We start from the raw sequence: 18889 nt of genomic DNA, 5'->3' as shown, positions 1-18889 counted from the left end.
CGGCCCACCCTCAGATCTGGGCTCCCCAGCCAGAGGGAAGGGTGCTGGCAGCTGCAGTAGGAGCTCTCTCTGATGCCACTGCATTGAACACGCTTCTTTTCACCTGCAAGGCACTTTCCATGCAAAAGATAGCCTCGGGGTTTCTCACACGTCTTTTAATGGGCAAGGATAAAGAAATCCGCCTCGCCAGCTTTGCAGGGACGGAGCCGGCGAGGGGGGCCTCTCCTCTGCCCACCAGATCAGTCCTGGGGGCTGCGTCCTTGAGGGAGAGGCTGGTCCAGGGGAGCAGCTCTGGCTTTGGCGCCTCCTGCAGCAGGGTCCGCAGGGAGAGGCCGGGCCTGGCTGGGGGGCGGCGGTTACTGGGCAGCCGAGAGCAGCTCCTCTTCCGGCTTGGAGGCCTTGGGGAGGGGGTCTCGGGGCGCCATGAGTTCCTGGATCCTGCTGTAGGTCTTGCTGTCAGCCGGGAAGCTGTTCTTCTGGAGGGTCAACGAGAAGGGTGAGGGCCCCAGAGGGTGCGGGGGGGCTGTACCACCCACCCATGTTTGGGGGAGAGCCTTCGGGGAGGGGGCTCGACTCACCGCTAGAGAGAGGTGCAGGAGGCCGGTCGGCCCCTTCCCCCCAGGAACCACCCGGCTGACCTGGTACTCCACCATGGCCAGGAAGGCTTTCAGGCCGTTCTCCGTGATGTGGTTCCCTTCAGGAGACGAGGAGGAGAGAGACGATGCTTCGGGACGAGCCTCTTCCCCTACCTTGGAGCCGTGGGGAAGCCGAGCCAGAGGCTGCTGGGGTCCCCCCCGCAGCCCTGCTCCCCAACGTACGGATGAGGTTCAGGAAGATGATAACACGGTTTCCCTGGAGGAAGACCTGCCCGTCGCGGTGCTCCGCCGGTTCCAGGAGGGGGTTCATCATCTCGGTGGGCTCCAGGATCTGCTGGGGGGGGCGAGCCTGGAAGGTGCGGTAGCCGCAGGGGGCAGGGGGAGGAGGGGTGCACCTCCAGCCCCCTTGAGATACCGGCCCGCTGCGGGCGGGCCTTGGCCCTGGGAAACAGGAGGGGGCGCAGCCATCCGTGCTGGGCTTGGACCCAGGACAGCCGGCGGGGGAGGGCCCTCACCTCCATGTCTAGGATTTGGCTCCGCTTGTCCTTGGAGCTCAGCTTTGCCCCCTTGCCCCGCGCGGCTTTTGGGTCGATGGGCGGAGCCGCTGCGGAAGACAAAGCTGAGCTCAGGGCTCGTGGGGGGCGCCCCAAAGCCCCGGGGAGGGGGAGGGAGGCAGTGAGGTGGCCCAGCGAGAACCTTTCTTGGACTGCTTGGCATCGTCCTTCTTGGCCTGGGCTGCTGCCGCTACTGCCACTGCTGGAGGCTGCGCTGGGGCCGCCCCGGTCGCCTGGCCCTTCTCCTCCTTTTTGGCGGGTTCCTGCGAGAGGCAAGCGCCGGTCTCTGTGGCCCGGGGGTGCTCTGTCCCCCGCCTTTCTGCCCGGGGGTTGCACAGGGGCCAGCGGTGGCTAAAGCCAGAAGGTCAGGTGCAGGAGATTGGGGAACGCACAGGGCCCATGGGGGGCTGAGCGCCTGGCCTGGAGAGGTGGGGCTCCAGTCCCTGAGCGGAAAGGGGGAGCCCCCGGCTCTCTGCCCCAGCCCTCCCAGTCCTTGGATGCCTCGCCTTCTTCTTGTTGACCGCCTTGCCACCCTTGAGAGGCTGCAGCTTGTCAATGGTCGTGCTGCTGACATGGCTGGAGGGCCGATCGCTCTTCAGGTCTGTGTGTCTCTGGGGCTTGGACGGAAGGAAGAGGAGGCTGGCTCAAAATTGGGGGGGTGGCTGTGGCTGCGGGGAGCCTGGCTTTTGCCTCTGCAAAGCCCCCCGATTCATCCCATCTTGATTTACGGGGCAGGGGTGCCTGTGCTAGCATAGTCTCTGTGGCGTGAAGGGCAGCGATTGAGGCAGCCCGGAACCCGAAGGGTGAGCTGGCCCCCCCACCCCGGCACTGCTTACCAGGCGGCATCTCTCCTGGGCCTCCTTCTCCAGCTGAAGCCGCCGCCTCTCCACCACCTCCGCATGCGTGAGGGCGAAGGGGCCAAACACCTGCAGGGTGAGCAACGGCTGAGGGGCTCCCCGGCTCCGGACCCCACTGCGGGGCCCCGGAGTTCACGGCAGCCACCCCCAACGGAGCAGGCAGCCTTCTGGCACTGACCTCAGCCAGCTTCTGGGCACCCTCGTCCCCAATCTCGTTATACGCCAACGACAAGGAGAGCAGTGACCGGTTGAGGCGCAAGCCCTGCATAGGAGGGGAAGTGCCAGAGCGAGGAGGGCTGGGCTAGGCTGCCGGGCCAGGGTAGGCCACCCCTGCCTGGTCAGTCAGTGGGCCTCCCCGTCACCCAGCAGCAAAGTGACCCCCCCCCCGCAGCGGGCCATAAACCAGGTGCCAAACAGACTCTGTAGGAGCCTTTTCACACCAGGTGAGTCGATGCCCAGCCACAGAGCCCAGGGACGGCAGGTCGGGGAGGGCTGTCCCCGTCCCGTGGCCGTGTCCCCACCCCCCGCAGCCTCACATTGGCGAGGTGGGTAGCCCCCGCGTCCCCAATGTGGTTGTAGCTGAGGTTGATGGAGACCAGGTTCTTGTTGGTGCTGTGGAGCGAGGAGAGTGCCTGGCCGATCAGGAGGGCCGCCCGGTTGTCGATGTTGTTGTTCCTCAGGGAGAGGTGGGCCAAGCTGGGGAGAAAGGGCAGGGCGGGGCCCCGCAGGGGCTGGGTGGATGCTCAGCCTGGGTCCCAGGGCTGCCCCCTACCCCATCCTCCGAGCATGGCTTTCGTCTGGCCTTTGCTCCTCCCGGGTGCCACCGAGGAAGGCCAGCAGATCAGGAGGGATCACCCACGGGGGTAGCAGCAGCAGGCCTCCCCCTTTCCTCCAAGCAGCTGAGGCCTGGAAAGGGGGTCAAGCCACCCGCTGGGCCAGGAGATGAGTGGTCTTGCCCGGGCAGCAGGGAAGGGGACCTTGCCGTGATGGTGGGGTCTCCCGCCTCACCTGCTCTCTTCCGAAACCAGCTTGTAGAAGGACTGCTGGGGCAGGGGGTTCCCCTCCAAGACCAGGGTCCTGCAGGGGAGGAGAAGCACAGCTGCCCTCCCTGGCTGCCCATGGGTCCCCCCTCCTGCCCCCCCCTCCAGCCCGGGGTCACTTACTTGAGGTTGGTACAGGTGGCCAGCACGGAGAGCAGGGAGAGGAAAGTGGCGTCGGTCAGGCCAACCTTCCAGAGGCTGGAGAGGAGGAAACGCAGGAGGGCTGTGTGGCCCGGTGCGGGGGGGGGGACGCGCCCCCCCGGAAGGCTACCTGCCTCGGGGCCGCGGCCCCTCCCTCCGCCCTCCCTCCCCGCGGCTGAGCCCCGCACTAACTGCAGGGCCTGCAGGTGGGCGAGGGCCGGCAGGCACTTGGCGAAGACCCCCAACATCTTCTCCTCGATCTTCCAACCTGCGGGGAGACGAGAGCTGGGAGGGCGCCCGGGCGGGGGCAAGGCGGGGCGGGCGGGGCGGGGGTGCCCGGGCGGGGGCGGCACTCACTGCGGATGAAGACCTCGCGGGCGCTCTTGGGGTCCTCGTGCTCCAGCTCCACCTGCACCGTGGGGCGGAAGTAGGCGTACTTGCCCTGGATCTGGGCCAGCGCGCCGGGCGCCTCCCGCTGCTCCGCCGCCGCCGCCCCCCCCTCGGGCTCCTCGGGCGGCGGGGCGGCGGGCGGGTGCGGGCGGCTGACCACGCGGGGCGCCTCCTGCAGCCCGGCGCGCGCGCACAGCTCGGGGAAGTCCTGCTCCAGGGCGCCGGTGCACTGGTACTCCTCTACGGGGAGAAGCGGCGGGCGGGCCGTCAGCCTCCGGGCCGTCGGGCTCCGCGGCCAGCCGGGGGCGCACGGGGGGGGGCGCACCTTCGCCATGCTCGGCCTTGCGCGCGGCGTTGCGAGCCTCCTCCTCCTGCGCCGCGCTCCGCTCCTTGGCGCCGCGCTCGCCCTTCTTCCCCATCTTGGCGTGCGGCGCGGCCGTCGCCCGGCAACCGCGGGGGGGCGGCGCCGCGGCGGAGTCTCGGGCACGCCCACCCGCGCGAGCTGGGCGCGGCCCGCTCGTTCGCCTCCCCCTTGCGGGCCCGCCCCCTCCCTGCCTCGGGTGGACTGCCTCGGGGCCGGGAGGCTCCTCGGGGCGGCGAGCTCCGCCCCCTGCGACGCCGGCGTGCGCGTCCCCGGGCGGCCGCGGGAGTGCGGCTGGCTGGCCCTGCGCTCCGAAATGGCGGCGCCCGGCCCGGAGCCCGACGCGGAGCTGGAGGAGCTGCTGGCGAGTAAGCGGGGCGGGGGCCGGGCCGGGCCGGCGGCGGGTCCGCGGGGCCTCTCCGGGGTGCCCCGGCCTCCTCCGACGCGCGGCTGCGCTCTCTCCCTGCAGGCGCGCTGGAGGACTTCGAGAGGGCCGCGCCGGCGCCCGGGGACCCCGCGGGAGACGGCGGCGCGGAGCCGCCGGGGCAGGCGGGCCAGGTAGGCCGGGCGGGCGGGCGGCGGGCGGCGGGCGCCGGGGTCCCCTCGGCTCCGGACCGCGTGTGGCAGCGTCCTCCGCCCCCGCAGGGCCGCCTCCTCGCCGCGCAGGAGACCTTCTTCCAGGAGCTCTTCGAGGGCGAGCTGGCCTCGCAGGCGAGCGCCGAGTTTGAGCGGGCCATGGAGGAGCTGGCCGCCGAGGAGCCGCTGCTCGTGCAGCAGTTCCAGAAGCTCTCCGAGGCCGCGGGCAGAGTCGGTGAGCCCCGTCCGAGCGCGGCCCGCACCCCCTCCGAAGGCCCGGGAGCGCCGCGGTCTCTGCGCGTGCCGGGGGGCAGCGCCCCTTCGGGCCCCGGGCGAGGGAGGGCGGGGGGCGGTCGGTCTGCGCCGCCCCCTGACCCGCCTCTGCCTCGCTTCGCAGGGAGCGATCCCTCGTCCCGGCAGGAGTTCACCTCCTGCCTGAAGGAGACGCTCAGCGGCTTGGCCAGGAACGCCGACGGCTTGCAGGTGGGCTCTGTCGGGAACCTGCTGTTTTCTCTTCCTGGCCAGAGCACGGCTGCTCTGACCTCGCCCCGTTCCCCCTGGCTGCGCCCTCCCCGCCCGCACCAAGCAGGCGCGGGACCCTCCGGGCTGGTGGAGGAGCGCATCAAAGGTGGTGGTGGGGGGCTTCCTGCAGCGGGGGGGTCCTGAGCTGGCTTGTTTCCCATAGAGCTCCGGGGTGTCCGAGGAGGAGCTGACCAAGACTATGGAGGGCCTTGGCCTGGAGGAGGGGGGCGGCAGCGAAGGAAGCCTTTGGCCCATGATGCAGAACATTATGCAGAATCTCCTTTCCAAAGACGTTCTCTACCCGTCCCTCAAGGAAATTGCAGAGAAGGTAAAAAGGGTTTCCCGAACATATGTGCCTGTATGCGCCTCCTTGTGCTTCCTCGGAAGAGACTCGTAGACTGCGATCTGCCCGCTGGATGGAAACCCACGGTTACTCTTCTCTACCGCCCCGGTACCGCTCTTGCGGAGCTGGAAACACAGGGAAAGGGGCTGCCCCGGGAAGGGAGGGTGGTCCAGCAGGTGGGCCATCCGGGCCGGTCTGTCATACATGGCTGTGACCTGCGGGTGGACCTTTTCTCCTCCCCACAGTACCCCGAGTGGCTGCAGAGGCACCAGGACTCCTTGCCCAAGGAACAGTACGAGAAGTACCAGGAGCAGCACAGCATCATGGGGAAGATCTGCCAGCAGTTTGAGGCAGAGCTGCCGACGGATGGCGACGCGGAGCACAGGGCCCGCTTCGAAATGGTCTTGGACTTGATGCAGCAGGTGAGGGGCCGGGCTGGCCGGGCTGCGGGGGATGCACAGGGCCAGGGCTAACTGTGCTCTTCGCCTTCCAGCTCCAGGACCTGGGACACCCTCCCAAGGAGCTTGCGGGAGAGTCGGTGAGTGTCTGCTTGGCTGCCTCCCCCCTTTCCTGAGGCTCGGAGTTGAGCCACGGCCTTGCCAGCAGCCTTGGAGAGGCTTGGCATTGCAGAATCAAGGGGGCAGAGGTGGAAAAAGGGAGCATTGCTGTGCCACGATTCTGGGGGATGTTCTGTAGGGCGCCTCAAGCCTGCAGGTGTCTCCTACAGCCAGATAAAAGCTTGTTCCTTTCAGCAAAAGAGGAATTTTGTAGCGTCTGGAGGAGCGTGCTAAAGCAGTGCGGTCAGCATACTGCTTCTAGAAAAGTGTTTGCAGGCTTCTTTCTGGTGAATGAACCTTCCTCCTTTTCCAGCCTCCTGGCCTGAACTTCGATCTCGAAGGACTGAATCTGCCGGATGCTGGAGGCGAGCAGTGCCAGATTATGTGACCTGCTCCTGTGCCAAGGGGACTGAGGAGCTGGGAGGGCACTGTGGTGGGGCAAGGCTTCCCCCCCCCCTATTTTCTGTCATCACTGTGTGCCTAAGGCTGGATGTGTGTTTTTAAGCAGGATCCCACAAGGGATTTAGCAAGCCAGAGTGGTGATGCCCTGAGGTCTGTTCCCGGTCTTTCTTCTATCCGCGCTTGAGGGCCCAACGGATGTCTCTTCCTTCCTGCCCTGGGTTGAAGGAGAGGCTCTGTCAGGATGGGACAGGGTTGCTGTCAATGAAACTAGTCAAGCAAAGGGAGGAGGCAGTGGCTCACGAGAGAGACCTCTAGGTTAACAGAGACCTTCCAAAAGCCACAGCTCTGCTGCTCCTTTGAGGCACAAGGAGCTCTGCAGTTTAGAGTCTGTAATTGGAGCCGCCCCTTCCCTTGAGCCCCAGCAGGTTGTGGTCTCCGAATTGGAGAGCCAGAGGCCATATTTCAATGATGCCAGGCAAGCTGACCAGCTCCCTGTACTTGCCCACAGCTGTTTTAGCTCAGCATGGGGCTTCCAGCTGTTCTAGGCCAGCCGCTTCCTTGGTTTTTTGCTGTAGGCCCAAGTATTAATATTTCCCTGCCCCAGATTAACAGTACTGCTTCATGAGAACTGCCTGCACAGGGAGACTGCTGGGTAGCAAGCTGCCTCTGCCCGTTGGCCACAGGAGCGTTCTTTTCTGCTAGCCGCTGAGGCTGCAGGAAGGACAGCTGCCGTCTTGGCTGAGCGGCTGAATTTAATGTGGGTTTGGGAAGGGTAATTCTTGAAATAAAGGTGGAGGTTGATGGCTTGAAGTTGTGATTATTTCTGTTAATCATCATGAGTAGAGAAAGCCCCCAGTTTCAAATCTTGAGTACAGGGAGCCTGTAGCTGTCCAGCTTGCAGCTGTGAGCTCTGTAGGTCCTTTAGAATGTGGGAAAAATGGAACAATCAGCAGAGTAGTAGCCTTTTAGGTCTAATTGAGGTGTCTCCAAATTGTAGACACATTGAACAGACACGCTGAAGGAGGGGTGGGAAGTGGCGTTTGGCAGATGGTCAGATGGTCCTTGTTCTTCTGTGGCAGGAAGCGAAGAAGCTTGTTCTTTGGGGTGCAATCCTAAATGGGGATAGGAAGAAGTCCTGAAGGATTCACAGTTGACCTGGCTTTTGTGTGAACTGGCTGAGGGGGGATTATGGTCTGCCTTAGCCTCCGGTCAAACCCGAGCAAGGGGTTGCCATGCACGTCTAGGGCTGCCTGCTGCTCAGAAACTAACATGAGTGAGGGAACAGCCCTGCATGCTTGGCCAACCTAGGGGAATGGACAGACAATGCTTTGGCCTGGGCTGAGCCTGCTCTCTTGTGCAGAGTTTGGGATCCTGATGGGGATGGTAGCTGCAATGGCTTGAGCTTTTGGCAACTGCTGCTGCTGGGGGGGGGGGCGGATTTCCTCCACTTGCTGCTTGGAGGAGACCCACCCTGGGTGCAGGGATCCTGGCTGGCCCAAGGACCCTTTGGTGTTTTTAACGCGTGCAGAACAGCCCGCGAACAGGCTGCCTGGGAAGAGGGCGAGATGGGGGAAGAGGCTGCCCCCAGGGCAAAGTCCCAGGCTCCAGAGCCGCCTAAGGCTTGTTTCGGCGAACCCGAGTCAAGGGTCAGCAAGTTTTGGAGGTTTGCCCAGCGCTCGCGAAGTGCGTGGATGAGGGTGCCCAGAAGCAGAGGCCAGCTGTCAAAGGTCGCGCTGTTCCTGCTGCAAACGAGTAGTGGGGGAGAGGCCTGTCTGAACGGTTGGGGTCCAGCCTGGGGAGGGGTATCCGCGTTCCCACGTAAACACCTGGGCAGGAGCTCCGCGGGAGGTTTAGCTCTACGGAGCCTCCGGGGTCCCTTCCGCCAGCAACCAGGGGCCTCTCTATGGTTCTTCCTGCCCCGCCTCCGTCCGGAGGGCGCCGCTCTGGGCAGGCGTTTCCAGGGCACTTCCAGGGCCGCCTGGTTTCCCCGCCTCTGCCGTAAAACCGCGGCGAAGGGCCGTAAAGCGCGGCTGTCGGGCAGAACGGCGGCCGCGGAGGAGGCGGAAGGAGACGCGCGGCGCCGGTTGGGAGACAAAATGGCGGCGGCGCCTGGGCGTCCCGGGGGCAGCACCGGCGACGGGGCGGCGGGAGGAGGAGGAGGAGGAGGAGCGGGAGCCGCCGCCTCCGCCAGAGGTACCCGGGGAGGCCGGAGGGGGCGCTGGCCCGGCCCGGCCCTCCGGCGGCCGCGTCTCGGGCCGAGGGGGCCCGGTGCCCGGCCCGGCCCAGCCCCCCGCGCCGCGGCCCCGGCCGGAGCCTGGAGACGGGAGCGCCGGGCCTGCGTGCGGGGCGGCGGGGCCTCGGCCGCCTTTGCGGAGCTTCCTCGGGCGCCCTGCGGGAACGGAGGCCGCCCAGAGCGAAAGGGGGGGCGGCGCCCGGCCCGGTCCCGCGGTTGGGGGCGCGAATGGCGACCGCGCAGCGACCCCCGGGCCGCCGCGGGCTCCGTAACGGCTGGATGTGTGCAGGAGCAGCCGGGAAGGGGCGGCGGGGCCCTGCTCGCTTCCCGCTCGGCCGCCCGGGAGGGAGGGTCGGTGGGAGGCCCCCCGCCTTTCCACGAAGCGCGGCCAAAGTTGGGGGGGTCGCTCTTGCTGCCGTTCGGGCGATACGGAATTACTGCCGTCCGTTGACTTTCGCTCTTCTGTAGCAGAAGGAAGGCAAAGCGGATAAGCGGCTATTCGGGGCCCGACTTTTCTCCCCACCTGGAACCCGGAGCAGGACGGAGCGTCCGGAGAAATCGGGGCCGCTTAAACGCCGTTTTCTTTTCCCCACCTAGTCTGATAGCCAGTTCCGCAGCGCCAGTTCCCAGATACTCCCGAGCCATCGCCGACAGAAGAGAGGCGGCAGGAGGGGCGAGTCTCACCGCTGGGGTGAGTTTTCGAGCCTCCGAGTCTCGACTGAGCTTCTTCAAGGATGCCCCCCAATGTATAGGCTAGGGGGCCCTTCTGGCAGCGTGGGTCTTACCTGAGGAGAGGAGGTCGTGGAGCGAAGAGGGTGGAAGGGCAGTCGGGTCCCCATCTTCCAAGTCAGCCCCTTGGGCCTCTGCGGGCCAGTTTCCTTAGTTGTGGAGGCTGCTGGGCTGGGGACATCTTGCCTCTATTGCCTGCTTCTGGGCTGGGGGGGGGGACTGCCAGCCTCTCCAGGTGTTTACATCTCGTTTGGGGGTCCCCTCCGTCACAACCATGACACAGGGTCCAGGGGCTGAGACTCGAAGAGAGCTCAGTGGTTGTTTTGGCTTTGCCTCCCTTCCTCTTTTGCTAGAATGTCTCCCTCTCCCACCCCCCACCCTTGTGAAAGCTGCTTGGTTCAGTTTTTCCTTTGCTTGCCCACAGCTTTCGCTCTTGTTGTCTCATCAGTCAGAAACTGGTGGTCTTGCCGTGCCCTCCCTCCTCTTTTCTGCCCTTATCTTTTTTTGACTAGCTCAGCATAGCCAGAAGCCTCGTTGCCTTGGCTAAGCTGCCCCAGACATCACTAGTCTTTCCAGGAAAGACTGCATCTTTTCTCTTCCCCCTCAGCTTTCTTCCTTACTGATTGTCTTTTTCCATTTTCGTTCAGGATCGCTTTGTGGTCTAGGATAAAGCTGCTTACGTGCTCAGAAATTCACTGAGAGCGCCTTCGGTTTTTTATGATCTCGCCTTAGATAAAAGAAAGTGGGAAAACAGCTGGGCTTTTTTTACCCAAGTTTTTTTTACCCAAGTTTAGAGTACTGATTTGGGGTGCAGACATCCCCAGAGCTGACCCCTGTGCCTCCTAAATAATTCTTCCTGGGGTGAAGCAGAAGGCGGGCTGTGATGTAAGAAGGCACCGGTCTTCTGGTATAGCTCCTGGGCAGGGGCTGTGCTTGTGGGCTCCAGACCTTCCCAAAGAGAAGGCTTCACCTTGGATGGCCCTGGAGCCAGACCTAGAGCCCCTCCTGCATTCACGTACAGTTAAGATCGGTGCCCTGCCTTTGCTGGAGTTTGGGGGTCAGCCAGGCTTTTTCTACAGAGAGCGTTGTTGTGAAAGCTTGCAGCCCACGTATGCGTGCACGGTGTCTCTGTTAGCACCGAGGCGTCAGATCTCAGATGGCATTTGGAGACTCCTGTTTACTTGATGACTATTACTCAAAAGCGTAGGTGTCTTGAAAGGGATGTTTGTTGTTAGTTTCATTAATTATAAGCCATCTTCGGAACCATCTGGCTGTATGTAGGGTGAAATATCTTAAATAAGCAAGATGCTCTAAACAGGAAAATAAACTGTGGAACGTAACGTTGCAGATTCTGGTCTGAAAAGTTTCTTTATGGTCAGGATTTGCTCATCAACATCTGGTTGGTTTTGGAGACATTGCGGACCTTCCTGTGGCTGATGGGGATCCGCTATGGAGCTCCCATTTGAAAAGAGCACCCCCCGCCACCGTCTCTGCTGGGACCTTCCTCAGGAGGAGGCGTAAGAGCAGCTGCTTTCTGAACAGAAGGGCCCCGATGCCGCGCCTGCTGGTGGTCCAGATTTTGCGGGGCTTATCTGCTCTGGCACTTGGCATGAACGTGCAGAGGGCCGGGGCTTGGCAAGGCCGTCTGTGCGCCCAGCTGCCTCCTTCGCCTGGGCGGTGTCGGTGCCACGTCTGAAGGCAGCTGTTGGGCAAAACTCTCCGGGGGTGGAGGTGGGGCAAAAGGGACCCGTGGAGACCCCTGAGGCCTGGATCAGCACTGAGTTGGGGGATGGATTGATTTTTCTGATTGTTCATTTGGGCTTGCCCTTTGTTGCATCTTCTTTCCTGATTTCCTGAGAGAAATCTGAAGGGTGTTCCCTGTCTCTGAGGGGCCTTTTCTTTGGGCTTGCTACTGCAGCGAGTTGTAGGTCCATCAGATAGTGCAGTTCTCTCTCTCCTCAGTATCGTTTAACACTGATTTATGTTAACCCAAATTAGCTGTCTGGGCTAGTTTGGAGAAGTCTTTCATAGTTAGGCCCCTTTCACCGCTGTGGTTTGGGCAGCATTCTCAAAAGGGAAATTCTAAAGCCTTGGAGGGGTTACTTGGCCCTGGCGAGAAGCAAAATGCCAGGCAGGGTGCGGCGTCCCCTTCAACCCCCTCAGCTCCGCTCCTGAGCTTTCCCTCCCTGTCCCGCTTGGATCCTCTCTTGGGGGGAGTTTTCTCTGAGCCTCAGCTTTTCAGAGGGGGGTGTGCTGTTCTGCGTTCTAACTGCGAGGGGTCCAGAAGGTTCTGCTTTGGGGAATACCTTGTGCCTTGAGTGGGTCAGTTCACCTGCTGCTCTGTTTCCCCCCCCCCCCACTTTTCCTCTTTTTCAGGGTGAATTCAGGGGAAAAAAGCAAGATGTCAGACGCGGGGAATAGCACAGATGGGAAAACTGATACGCCTAACGGTAAGCGCAGGGAGAGGACAAGCAAGCAGGAGAATTTCTGGAGTGGGTGGCTGGTCCCTCTGAGTAAGAGCCCTTTGAGGCAGGTTGGGGTTGCAGGATCGTGAAAGATCTGTGCCAGTTCACCGAACAGCCAGAGCTGTCGGGATTACAGAGTAGGCAGGCCGGATCCAGCCCATCTCCTGCACGAGCCTGCTTCTGTCCGCCCCCAGGCTGGAGAGACACTCCCTGGCCTGGTGGGATTGCAGCTCTTTCTCTGCAGTGGGGGGCTGGGCATGGCAGCGGCGGGAGGGAGCCCCCGCACACAAGAAAGCCGGGGGAAAGGCTGGCCAGGTTCCTCGGTGTCCTAACCCGGATGCGGCTTTTGCCGTGCAGGGAGCCTGTCCAGCAGCCCGGAAGAGATGTCTGGAAACACGGAGGGGCCGGAGACGTCTTCCGGGGTGGAGGTGGAAGCATCTGACCTGAGCCTCAGCCTCACGGGAGACGAGGCGGGGCCTGGCCAGACCTGCACGGAGAGCTCTGCCGAAGAAAAGGACTCAGACAGCATGGAGGACACCGGCCACTACTCCATCAGTGAGCTGAACCGGACCTATGACCGCTCCCACTCGGAGGAAGAGGAAGAGGAGGGGGGGGGCGAGGCAGCGGAGCGGCAGCCGGAGGAGGAGGAAATGGAGGCCCTGCGCTCTTGCTGGCGGGCGCAGCGCAAGCGCCCCAACCAGGACAGGGACTCCTCGGACGACGAGCGGGCCCTGGAGGACTGGGTGGCCTCGGAGACGATGGCGCTGCCCCTGCCCCACTGGCGGGCTGTCCGGGCACTGCGGGAGAGGGAGCTCGGCTCCAGCGCCCGCTTCACCTACGGCGCCTGCGGCGCCCAGGTCTTCGTGCAGCGCTTTTGCCAGCAGTACAGCCTGGAGGGCCACCGGGGCTGCGTCAACACCCTGCACTTCAACCAGCGTGGGGCCTGGCTGGCGAGCGGCAGCGACGACCTCAAGGTGGTGGTGTGGGACTGGGTGCGGAGGCAGCCGGTGCTGGAGTTCGAGAGCGGCCACAAGGGCAACGTCTTCCAGGTGGGCGGCGACTCCCGGGGCGGACCTGGGTCAGGGCGAGCCTCGGTCCTGGAGATGGGTGGCCCCCCTGTGGTTTCGGGGATCCGGGAGGAATCCCCCCTGGTGAGCGAGGCCGAGGGGTTTGGCTTCTAGCTTTCTCCAGGCACTCTGAGACGTGGATTGGGGCTCCGTTTCCCCTCCGAGCAGGTGCGGGAAAGGCTCTCCCCCAGGGTGTGGGGGCGGTCTTGGAGCAGAGCCGGCCTCCCCTCGCCAGCGTTGGCTGCTTTCCTCTGGCAGGCCAAGTTCCTCCCCAACAGCGGAGACTCTACCCTGGCCATGTGTGCTCGGGACGGCCAAGTCCGCGTAGCCGAACTCTCTGCCACCCAGTGCTGCAAGGCCACAAAGCGGGTGGCCCAGCACAAGGGTGCGTCGCACAAGGTGAGGGCGCCTTCTCCGCTCCCTGCCTGCTCCCCGCCGGGGCAGCCCTTAGCATCGGCCAAGAGCCTTTGCCCACAGTGTTGCCAGGAGGGCCCGTGGCCGCTTGGCTACCCATTCCCCAAAACCCGGGCCTGGATGCTTGGCTCCTGGCCTGGGGCAGGGCGTCCGGCCAGCCGGCCCCCTTGCAAGAAGCTTCCATGCCAAAGGTCGCTGCCTGTCCCTTCCGGAGAGCTCTGCGGAGGCCGAGTGGCGCGCTCTGGGGGAGCCACAGCAGTGCATTTTTAAACCGTGGGACTTTCCGGCAAAGTCCTTTGAAATCCTGGGGCCTGGTGCAGTGCTGGGCAGCTGCAGAGGCTTCCCGGAGCCTTTGCCTGCCCAGTTCAGGACCGCATCTCCCTCGGCGGAAGAAGGCGGCTTAGCCGGCCTTTCTCTCCCCAGCTCGCCCTGGAGCCAGACTCCCCCTGCACTTTCCTCTCGGCGGGCGAAGATGCCGTTGTTTTCACCATTGACTTGAGACAAGACCGGCCGGCTTCGTAAGTGGGCTGCCGAGGGACCCTCTCTTGCGCCGGTGGTCAGGGAGGAGGCCGGCAGGGCGGGCGTTTGGCTGCCGGTGCCCCTGCTGATCGGAAGTACTAGCTTGTATTTGGGCATTTTGGGGGGCAGGCCTTCGGACCTCCTCCCGGGGCAGATCCTAAGCCCCTGCTTTTGCCGCCCCCGAGCGTAGGCGGGTCCTCATCTCACTGCTGCTCGTCCTCCATTCTCTGCCTGCCCTGCCCTGCGTGGCCGATGGCTTCCCCTGAGGCGGCCAAGCATGCTGGAGGCCTCCTTGCCAGGCCTGGCTCTTGTTCCCAGAGCCTCGAGGACCCAGAGTTCGCACAACCCGCGAGCGGGGCTGGAAGGAGGATGCTCGGTTTGGGATCCCGCATGTTTTTGGCACAAAGTTGTCGAGCTTATTGTCTGTGGGCAGACGGCCCTCGTCGCGATGACAGAAACGGTGCCTCGTTGGCGTGGTCCAGGGCATGGTCTGAACCCACCCAGATTTTTCCTTTGCTTTGCGTTCCTAGGAAGTTGGTTGTGACGAAAGAGAAGGACAAAAAAGTTGGTCTCTACACCATTTACGTGGACCCGGCCAACACGCACCAGTTTGCTGTTGGGGGCAGAGATGAATACGTCAGGTCTGCAGAGCTCCTGCCCTGCTGTTTCTGGGATACGCCGCTGGGCTCGGGGCCCCTGGCGCTTAGCAGCAGCACCTCCCTCGGGCCCTCACGCAGCAGGAAGGAGACCCAGCCTCACTCTGCCTCTGGCGCTTGGGCTCTTGTTCCCCCCGCTTCTCGTTCGTCTGTGGACTAAAAGCTTGCTTCAACCCAGAGGGGGTGTGCCGAGGCCGGCGGCACACAGAATAGAGCTCAGCGTTTCTCCCTGCGCCACAGTTAGAGGCGATGCCGATCTTGGCCGTCCCCTTCGAGTGGGTCAGAGGAGGCTTCCCTTTGCGACGTCGGTCTCAGCTTTCTTTTTCCGCCTGTCTCTGCCCAGGATCTACGATCAGCGGAAGATTGATGAAAATGAGAACAACGGGGTGTTGAAGAAGTTTTGCCCCCACCACCTGGTGAGGGCTTCTTTTCTTTCCTCTTGCTCCCCCCCAAACCTGCCTCGTCCTCTCACCCCTTCTCCGACCCCAGCAGGGCGCTAAGCGGCTTGGGGGTTTGTCCCCTCAAAAGATGCCAGAAGGGGAAAACAGCTTCCTGCCTGCTGCATTGTGGCTTTCCAGGCCCCGTCTTCTTCCTGGATCCTTTGCTTGTCCCTTCATGGGCCTTGGCTTCCTTTTTTGCCAAAAATGGCAGTCAGGGAAAGGGAGTGCGGGGGAGGAGGTAGGAGCTGTTGTGGGGGAGACTGAAAGCCACGGGGGAGCTGCTTCCTCAGGGTGGCCTCTCGGTCTCGGGGTGGGAGGCCACCATGGAAAGGAGGTCTCCCTGTGCCAGGGAAACGAGGCCATGCCGAGCGTCTGGGTTGTCGGGAAAACTGACCGCCTGTGCAAAGGCCCTTTGCGAGAGAGTCACGTATCTCTGAGTTCTGTCCCTTGGTTCCTTCTAGGTGAACAGTGAGTCGAAAGCCAACATCACCTGCCTGGTCTACAGCCACAATGGCTCAGGTGCGGGGCACAGGGAGTTGGGGTTCCAGCAGGCTCAGTTGCCGAGCTGAGCTGCCTTTTGTCTTCCCCCCAAGACATCAGTGCAGCCCTTGGACAGAGATGGGGGGCGGCAGTTTCCAGGGAGCCTTGGTCGGCTCGTCTGCCCAGCACAAGCTGAGAGGCTCGGAAGGAGTCTGGGCTGCACAGACCCACTGCAGAGTGAGGTCAAAGGCCAGAGCGCCGCCTCTTCCTTGCTAGGGCTGCGGTCCCCCTTTGGCCCCGGGTCCGGGTCCAGGTCCGTGCGGCTGCCTCCAGGCGCTTGCTTGCGCTGTCTTGCAGAACTCCTGGCCAGCTACAACGACGAGGACATCTATCTCTTCGACTCGTCCCACAGTGACGGAGCGGAATACATCAAGAGATACAAGGGCCACCGAAACAACGCCACAGGTGCGGCCGCCCACCTGCCCCCACGACCCTCCTCGGTTGCCATGGGTGGCTTGATGGGGTCCTTGGCCTGAGTCTTGGGCTGCGTGGAGAGAGCGGGGTCTGCCTGGCAGAGCCCACTGCCGTCCCCTTCAGGTGGGCTGTTCACAGCTCTTCTGATTTGGGGAATGTTCCCCCCCCCCCCCGGTGGCGTATCCACGTAAACTGGAGGTTAGCTGTGCCTCTGGGGATCCGCTCGGAGAGGTGCATTTGCTCAGCAGAGGTCAGTCGTGGTCAGTCAGCCCTGATTATGCGCCAGTTCTGCCCTTCCAAGTGAGCCGCTTGCAATCGGCAGAATAGTTCTGAGCAGGAATTTTCCCTCTCGAATCCTCGCCCTAACCAAGTGGGTTTGTCCTCTGGCCAGGAGCGGGTCGTGGAGCCCTTTGAGAGGGACTCCTGAGCAGAGGCTGCCAGGCCCACAGGGACATCTCCCTTCTGTGGTCAACGGGCGGGGCAGGCGGGGCGGGACGGGCGGGACGGGCGGGACCCAGCCCGGCCTGAGGTGCTGCCTTTGCTTTCAGTGAAGGGCGTCAACTTCTACGGCCCCAAGAGCGAATTCGTGGTGAGCGGCAGCGACTGTGGCCACATCTTCCTGTGGGAAAAGTCCTCTTGCCGAGTTGTGCAGTTCATGCAAGGCGACAAAGGCGGGGTGGTGAGTGGCTGCCCTGCTGCTGGGGGGCCTTTGGGCAGCGTCACAGGGGGGGTCTTGCTTGGGCCAAGCCAAAGACGTGCTGTTGTTTCCTGCTCCTGGAAATGTAGTTGATGCCCAGTCCCCCGTAAGCGACTCTCCCTGCCCCTGCAGGTGGGGAAAAGGGCCGTCCCCGGACTTGGAAGGGGCTGTGGTCGTAGTCACAGGGAAACGTGGTTGGGAGGGCCAGAAGTGGCTTGTGCGAGTTGGTGGCCGTCTCACCCGGACCTCTCTCGGTATGCCTTTCCCGTCTCCTCCTGAGAAGGCGACCCAGAGCAAGGAACGAGCAGCGGCCTAGAAGCGTCTGTCTGCCGCCAGCTGAAGAGCCGAAAGCAAGCTGGGCGGTTCCTCCGCAAACGTTTGTAGCCCATTCCTCTTCCTTACCTGTTGCCCTCACAGGTCAACTGCTTGGAGCCTCACCCTCACCTCCCGGTTTTGGCCACCAGCGGCTTGGATTACGATGTCAAGATCTGGGCCCCCACTGCTGAGAGGCCCACCCAGCTCACCGGCTTAAAGGAGGTGGGGAGAGAGTCCAGGGCACTGGGGTGTCCTCTTCCCCCCCATGTCTGGGATCAGCGCTGCCTTTGGGGCAGTTCTAACCCAAGCGGCCTTGCGCATGCGTGGGTCTGTGCCCCCATGTCAGTCAGGTGGGGCCTGCTTGGCTGCATCCTCCCTCTGCTGCCTCTCCAGGTGATCAAGAAGAACAAGCGCGAACGCGACAAGGACCGCCTGCATCAGACGGACATGTACGAGAGCCAGCTGCTCTGGTTCCTGATGCGTCACTTCCGGCCTCGGCGGCGTCACAGGGTGAGCAATCCTCCAGGGTGCCTTGGGGCCTGGGGACCCATGGTGCCTTAGCAGGGGAGAGAGGGCCCTTCTGCAGGCCACCCTGAGTGTCCTGGGAGCCTGGCCACCTCTGGGACGCTCGGACGGAGTCCACTCTGGGGCAGGAAGTCTGGCACATGCTCCAGGGCCGCCTCGGTCACCATGTCTCTCAAAGGCCCGGAAGCCGTTTTTAAAACTGGCATTGCAGCGTCTGCTGGGGAATGGTCCAAGCAGATCGGAGCCCCCCTCCCCCCGTCATGCCCCCAGCGCTGAAGCTGCTCCTTCCCTGCAGCACCCGAGAGATCCGGACACCGGAGCAGCCGACAGCGACTCTGAGGACTCCCTCAGCTCATCGGACACCTTGGACGAAGACGAGGAGGGCCCGGATCGGGTGCAGTGCATGCCTTCCTGAGGCCCCTGGAGAGGAGGACAAGGCCGTGGGGACGCTTGGAGGGCGGAGAGCGTGCCCTGTTGATTCAGCCACCCTTCCTCCTGCTTTAGATGCGAGGCCTGCCCCTCGCCCTGCCCGCCAGCCCTAGTTGGCAGGGAGATGGGCTTGGCGCGGCTCCCGCCCTCGGACACCGCTCTCGCAGCTGGGGGGGGCGGTCCTGGCTCCCCCCCCTCCCTTTCAGCCTTTTTCTTCTCGGCGCCAGATTTCCCAGAGGCAGGGCGGCTGGATGCCTCGCTGCAGTTGCCACCCATTCCCTGCGAAGGTTCTTTGGGGTGGGGGGTGAACTGGCCTGGTTCCCCTCCTTTCCTTGAGGGGGGGCCTCCAGAGGCATCTTGGGGATGTCCTTCCGTCCCTCTCCCCTCCCAGAGACACCACCGCTGCATGTTGCTTCCAGGCTGAGCAAACTTGGACCCTGCTTTTTCAATGAAAATTCGGGAGCTTTGTTTCCCCGTTTTTCTTTTTTCTTTTCCCTTTGGTTCTTTCTTTTGCTGTGTTTCTTCTTCAGCAGCTCTAGGCACAAAGGGCCTCCCTCGGGCATCTTTGTTGTCAAGAACACCCATTTGCTGAACTCTTTGGAGCATAAAGTTTAAAAGGTTTGAACGCAGAGGGCTCAAACCCGGCAGCTCCCCCCGGCCTTTAAGCGGGGGTGGGGGGAGTTGTGCCTGCGAGGAAGTTGCTCCGGCACCCCAGCTTGGCCAGAAGAGTTGCTTTTTCCTTCCTCTTAAGAATTATCTATTGGTTTTGAAAGCAACTTTTTTTCCCTGATTGCTGTTTAGAGGCCTAATTTTATATGTATTAAACAAGACAAGAACCAAATTAAACTTGGATGTTATCAAGTTAAAATTATTGTAAAAGTTTAAATATATATATATATATATTATATAAATGCAATAAACGAATTGAGAGAGACACCCAGTGGCATGTGGCCACCAGCATCTACGCCGTTCCTCGCTCGTCTGCGACTGCCTCCTTCCGTGTGTCTTAGCCAGCCATTCTGTTTGCCTCCCCTGTCCCCCGTCCTGGGTTTCCGGCTTCCTGTCTCTCCTTCCCACACGTGGGGGTATGTTACCCCCTTCTCTCCC

At 62.8% G+C, this 18889-nt stretch overlaps 2 protein-coding genes across 2 annotated transcripts; one reads left to right on the top strand and one right to left on the bottom strand.

Annotated features, from left to right (window-relative positions):
* Nucleotides 1–309: 309 nt before the first annotated feature.
* On the bottom strand, nucleotides 310–4016 carry LRRC71 (leucine rich repeat containing 71). Its single transcript, XM_063317163.1, has 14 exons — nucleotides 3904–4016; nucleotides 3546–3818; nucleotides 3381–3456; nucleotides 3171–3245; nucleotides 3016–3084; nucleotides 2544–2703; nucleotides 2186–2269; nucleotides 1987–2076; nucleotides 1571–1767; nucleotides 1293–1501; nucleotides 1112–1200; nucleotides 819–930; nucleotides 579–694; nucleotides 310–476 (listed from the first exon to the last, which is right to left on the bottom strand). Exons 1-14 carry the CDS (start codon nucleotides 3995–3997, stop codon nucleotides 357–359), a joined length of 1764 nt encoding a protein of 587 aa, XP_063173233.1. The 5' UTR covers nucleotides 3998–4016; the 3' UTR covers nucleotides 310–356.
* A 137-nt stretch (nucleotides 4017–4153) lies between these two features.
* Nucleotides 4154–18729, top strand: DCAF8 (DDB1 and CUL4 associated factor 8). Its single transcript, XM_063317162.1, has 23 exons — nucleotides 4154–4307; nucleotides 4409–4497; nucleotides 4585–4750; nucleotides 4913–4998; nucleotides 5201–5365; nucleotides 5626–5802; nucleotides 5874–5918; nucleotides 6251–6324; nucleotides 6701–6814; nucleotides 7868–9014; nucleotides 9178–9263; nucleotides 11678–11751; nucleotides 12124–12815; nucleotides 13092–13232; nucleotides 13671–13765; nucleotides 14297–14407; nucleotides 14766–14838; nucleotides 15324–15381; nucleotides 15700–15807; nucleotides 16365–16495; nucleotides 16931–17050; nucleotides 17222–17338; nucleotides 17649–18729. The coding sequence occupies exons 1-23, from the start codon at nucleotides 4256–4258 to the stop codon at nucleotides 17766–17768; spliced, it is 4041 nt and encodes a 1346-aa protein (XP_063173232.1). The 5' UTR covers nucleotides 4154–4255; the 3' UTR covers nucleotides 17769–18729.
* Nucleotides 18730–18889: the final 160 nt, after the last annotated feature.

The sequence above is a fragment of the Candoia aspera genome, chromosome 17 (genome assembly GCF_035149785.1).
Source record: "Candoia aspera isolate rCanAsp1 chromosome 17, rCanAsp1.hap2, whole genome shotgun sequence".
Classification (NCBI taxonomy): domain Eukaryota; kingdom Metazoa; phylum Chordata; class Lepidosauria; order Squamata; family Boidae; genus Candoia; species Candoia aspera.
This window is presented reverse-complemented; position numbering and strand designations above follow the sequence as displayed.

Coding starts and splice junctions, on each gene's coding strand:
- DCAF8 (XM_063317162.1), top strand. CDS start 4,256: ATGGCGGCGCCCGGCCCGGAGCCCGACGCGGAGCTGGAGGAGCTGCTG. Junction 13,233..13,670: donor ACAAGGGTGCGTCGCACAAG/GTGAGGGCGCCT, acceptor TTCTCTCCCCAG/CTCGCCCTGGAGCCAGACTC. Junction 17,339..17,648: donor GGCCTCGGCGGCGTCACAGG/GTGAGCAATCCT, acceptor CCTTCCCTGCAG/CACCCGAGAGATCCGGACAC.
- LRRC71 (XM_063317163.1), bottom strand. CDS start 3,997: ATGGGGAAGAAGGGCGAGCGCGGCGCCAAGGAGCGGAGCGCGGCGCAG. Junction 3,457..3,545: donor CCGCGAGGTCTTCATCCGCA/GTGAGTGCCGCC, acceptor GTCTCCCCGCAG/GTTGGAAGATCGAGGAGAAG. Junction 1,502..1,570: donor CTGGAGCCCCACCTCTCCAG/GCCAGGCGCTCA, acceptor TTCTGGCTTTAG/CCACCGCTGGCCCCTGTGCA.